The 4,267-nt window shown below is 39.2% G+C and overlaps 1 protein-coding gene across 2 annotated transcripts in view; it reads right to left on the bottom strand.

The window, feature by feature from the left end:
• The window catches only part of adad1 (adenosine deaminase domain containing 1 (testis-specific)), a 75,751-nt gene that overhangs the window by 66,607 nt on the left and 4,877 nt on the right, over window positions 1–4,267 (bottom strand). For both annotated transcript variants that reach the window (XM_014020277.1, XM_014020278.1), the window contains exons 5-12: window positions 3,754–3,825; window positions 3,442–3,567; window positions 3,082–3,205; window positions 2,783–2,953; window positions 2,470–2,545; window positions 2,214–2,370; window positions 696–930; window positions 401–533 (exon numbers count right to left, since the gene is read on the bottom strand). In XM_014020277.1, the coding sequence (XP_013875731.1) occupies window positions 401–533; window positions 696–930; window positions 2,214–2,370; window positions 2,470–2,545; window positions 2,783–2,953; window positions 3,082–3,205; window positions 3,442–3,567; window positions 3,754–3,825 (1,094 nt within the window). The remainder of the gene's footprint in view (window positions 1–400; window positions 534–695; window positions 931–2,213; window positions 2,371–2,469; window positions 2,546–2,782; window positions 2,954–3,081; window positions 3,206–3,441; window positions 3,568–3,753; window positions 3,826–4,267) is intronic.

Below are 4,267 nucleotides of genomic sequence, written 5' to 3'. Positions count from 1 at the left end.
TAAATATAAATATTATTATTTTTTATGACAGTAAGAAGAAATAATAAATATACTTTATTACTAGATGAAGTCATCATTTTTCAACTAGCTAAAGTCCAAGTTACAGGCCGACTTCAGGTGTGGTTTAGATCATTGTTACTTATAAATTATATATATTTCTCTGGTGTAAATCTGCTGTTTTACATGATTGTTGAGTGAAATTAACATAATTATTAATTTATTGTAAAAACATGACTGTTATCAAGCACAAATGGTGCGATTTAAGCTGAATAAATGTGACCATAATAAGAAATAAAATATACTAATACAGTATATGTAATTTAAATGAAAAGAATCAAGTGGATAAAAAGTTGTCAATAAAAAGTAGGGTAAACTGTGACATTTAACTGAAAACCAGTACCTTTGCCTCTCTGTAGGAGCTTGTGACCAGCAGGTCTTCCCTCTGGGCTTCTTTGGCCACCAGCCTGAAGCGGTGCAGCATGGCTGCTTTGCACAGACGGCTTGCCAGAGCCGGGCCACTTTTGAACGGAGACCTACAGGAGAATCAGTAATGTTCAGCTCAGTCCTGATGTCAGCAAGGGTAAACACAGGAGGTCAACAAAGCAGGTTAACAAGACCTCTACACATTTTTCAAGGTGCTCTTATTGGAAGTTATTTTACTTTTATTATACGATTTCTTGAAACAGCCTTCTTACTCTTCTACGGTTTTGCCCTCAAGACCATCAATGACTTCCACAGAGCTGTCTCCTTCGCTCCAGTTGATCCCGTAGGTGGGCTCCCTGCTGTCGGCGCCGTCTGTGGCCACGGAGGGCACCAGGCTGATGTGCGGGCGCATCATGCAGTAAAACATGGGCAGCTGAGGGGTGATTCCTTCAACGCGCTGGCTCACAGAGATCTCCATACCACGAATTTCATGGCAGCCAGAGTCACCTGTAAGAGTTTATTCAGAGTACAGTAATCAACACAATCTAACACTATCAGCTGTTTGGTTGTAATTTTATTCCTAAATGTTTACAAAGTGTACTTAGCAGCCCTAAACTAGAAAAGGTTGAAATGGTATACAAAAACTTGACGTTATTATTAAATTCAATGATTTTGTTGACATGCAGCAGCTCCACCTGAACGTCCTTTAACTCTTCTGGACAATATTTACATTTACTTGATGAAAACTTATTATTACACCATCCCAACTCATTCAGTTTTGGGGTTTTACCCTTAAAATTTCCACAATAAATCACAGGTGCAAATTCTGGAATTTCCCTTATTAATTCATTCTGGAATAAATGGACTATTTTTGCCACTATAACTGTGATACTGGGATATAAGAACAAAACCGAACCTGGAAACTATGATACTGCCACACCTTTTGATGYTATCTTGATAACAGCTGGGGAATTTGTTGCTACTCGCGAGCGCCCACATTAAAAGCTGACAAGTGCAAGCAAGGGCCGTCCTGCGCAGCTCAAGACGAGATCCTATTTTTAGATTAACKTGTCGCTTCGTTCTTTGACAATACACAGGCATTTCTCTAGTTTTAAACCAGTTTATAATGCATTTTTAAATCACATAAAGAAACAGTAAAAATATTCAAACATGCCACAAAGGTAGCTTTAGTAATGCCTATGAGTCTACTAATGTTTTGACTTTTGGTGATTATACTTAGTGAATGCTCTTTAAAAAAAGACACTTAAAGTGTCTGTGACATGACATGCCTATCAAACACAAAAGGTCAAAGAAAACACAATTTTATATAGGAAACCTTAAATAAAACATGTGGTTTTACCTATTTTTGTCACAAAAATGGCATATTTTCTTTTGAACTTGGCTCAGCCAAAGTGCAACAGGAAGTGACATCAAAAGGGAACTCTTCAAGAAAGAACTCTGGTCTTTGTTTACTGAAACAATATTATTTGATCTCTGACTCTTCTTCACCTCTGATAGAGACTCACAATAATCTAAAGAAACATCAGATTCTTCTCTACAGTCTCTGTCATTAGCTGTTTTATCAATGCTTTCTTCCATGCAGACAGTCCCTTTTGACATCACTTCCTGTTCCTTCACATGCAAATATCTCAACAACTGTTCATCTCAGCAGTGGGAAATTATTTTTGCAATATGCTAATCATGTTATCTTTCCAATAATGCCTTTATATTTATTTTTAAAAAAAATTTCATGTCACAGGCCCTTTAAGTCATAAAAGAACCTGACTTGCCTACAAGGATGCTTTGGACGTAGATGGGCTCAATGAAGTGGCTAAGCAAAGCTCCTTGGTATCCCAGAACCTGCCACTGAGTGATTTTGTCTGTGGTGGACATGCTGACCATGCTGCTGGCAGAGTGATGGAGACTYGATGAGAAAACAGAGAAAACCTTTGAAAGAAAATAAAATTATTTCGGCATCAATAGTAATCACAGCGGCAAAGAATATTTAAAATCAACCAAAAATACTATTTTATAAAAGGTGAGCACCTTGCCCTCCACTGACAGGTGTAGGCTGATTTCATTGTTGACTTGCCATGCTGAAATGGAGAGAGGGTGCAGCTGCCTGAGAACAGAGCAGAAAGAATGAAATCTCAATCCTCCTTTGAGTTGCTTATGTCATAGGACCAAAAATATCTAATAAAAAAAGGTTAAAAATGATGTGAAACCCATAAATGCCACAAAGTCACATGCAAAAACAAAACAACATAAGAAAAAAACACTGAAGGCAGACAGTAAAATCAATATCAAACCTATAATAAACGGGACAAAAAGGAATGAGAAAATGAAAAAGAAAACTTACAAATTTGAGGGAACCTGAGATGCACCCTTCGGCAGCTGATTCACGTAGAGATGAAGCACAACGCCACTCTTCAGGCTCAGGAGGTTGTTGCTGCTGTTGTGCTGAAAGATGGTTYTCTCATTCAGGTTGGCATTTTTGCTGAAAAACAGCAGCAGGTGCCGGTACAGAAACCTGGCAACACAGAGTGACACACGTTGTTATTTCTGTAAAAAAAATCAAGAGAATCTTTCCTGTTCCACTAATTTTAAGAAAGTGCTCATTTCTTACATAAAWAAGTCAAAAAAAAGAGTGTTAATGACCTCATAAGAGACCTCCGAGCGGTGACGACAGCATGCGAGTCGTGCACAATCCGTCCGTTCGATGAAATGCACTGTTTAGCGTTGAAGTTCCCGGTGCCGAGAGCGACTACTTCACATCCACTGGCTAACAGGAGACAGAGGAGTTCAGACCTAAATATGATGTTTTTGGCCGTAGGGCTGCACCACCAAGTTCCTCCATGCAAAAACACATCAGGGTTTCCCACAAGGCCCTACATGCTCCTCCACCAGGCTAAGTGTTGTTTGTTATTATCATACCCCATCATCATCACACCAATCTGGCGTCACGTTTTCAGATGGAGCTACAAGTTTTTCAAAAAGTACCTCCCAGTCTTCACTCACAGGTTTGGATAATAAAGGCTGCTGTTGTGCTGGCACAGCTAGAGAACTCGGGGTGGTTGTCCATCAGTTTGGCGAGCTGATCCCTGACGGCGTGAGGAATCTGAACGTTGGACGGGTTCTTTCTTTCTAAATCACAAAACAAATATGAAAAGGTTGAGAAGAATCAAGTAAAAATTACAAACCCGTTAAGACTGCAACATTGTGAGGAGTTGAACATTACTCTCAATGAAAAATGTGCCAACAGCTTTAAAAAAAAATAAAATAAAACACCAATCAGCACTCTGACGTCATGATACTGAGATCCAGATTTACCGTAAACAGCTCTAGAGGGGTAGATGTCAGGAAGCGAGGGCTTTTCTTTTACTGGCAAAGGTGGAGCAGCATCTGAAGACAAACAGTCATGTGAATGATTAAAAGACAACTAACGGGATCATTCCTTTTTATTGTTTGTGTAATCTAACTACCATTGTTGACTGTTTAGGGCTCGTTTTCTACTCTACAACTAAAGTTTAGCAACAAAATATCCTTTAGAGTAATAAGACTAGGGCTGCAACAACGAATCGATAAAATCGATTATTAAAGGCGTTTGCAACAAGTTTCATTATTGATTCGTTGTGTCGCGCGATTTATGCGTCCCTCGCCGTGTCGCGGAGCCGTTTAGGTCACCCGCAGAGCGTTGTCAATGCTGGCTGAGTTAAATAAAGTTTAGGAGAAAGAAAAAACTCTACCTGTAAAGATCCACCCTCTCTGACTCTCGAGTGAAAAGTACAGACTTCGAATTAGGGTTGGGCAATATTGTCAAAAAAATTAATCACGATTAATCGTG

Source organism: Austrofundulus limnaeus, unplaced genomic scaffold (genome assembly GCF_001266775.1).
Source record: "Austrofundulus limnaeus strain Quisiro unplaced genomic scaffold, Austrofundulus_limnaeus-1.0 Scaffold246, whole genome shotgun sequence".
In the NCBI taxonomy this organism is placed as follows: Eukaryota; Metazoa; Chordata; class Actinopteri; order Cyprinodontiformes; family Rivulidae; genus Austrofundulus; species Austrofundulus limnaeus.
This window is presented reverse-complemented; position numbering and strand designations above follow the sequence as displayed.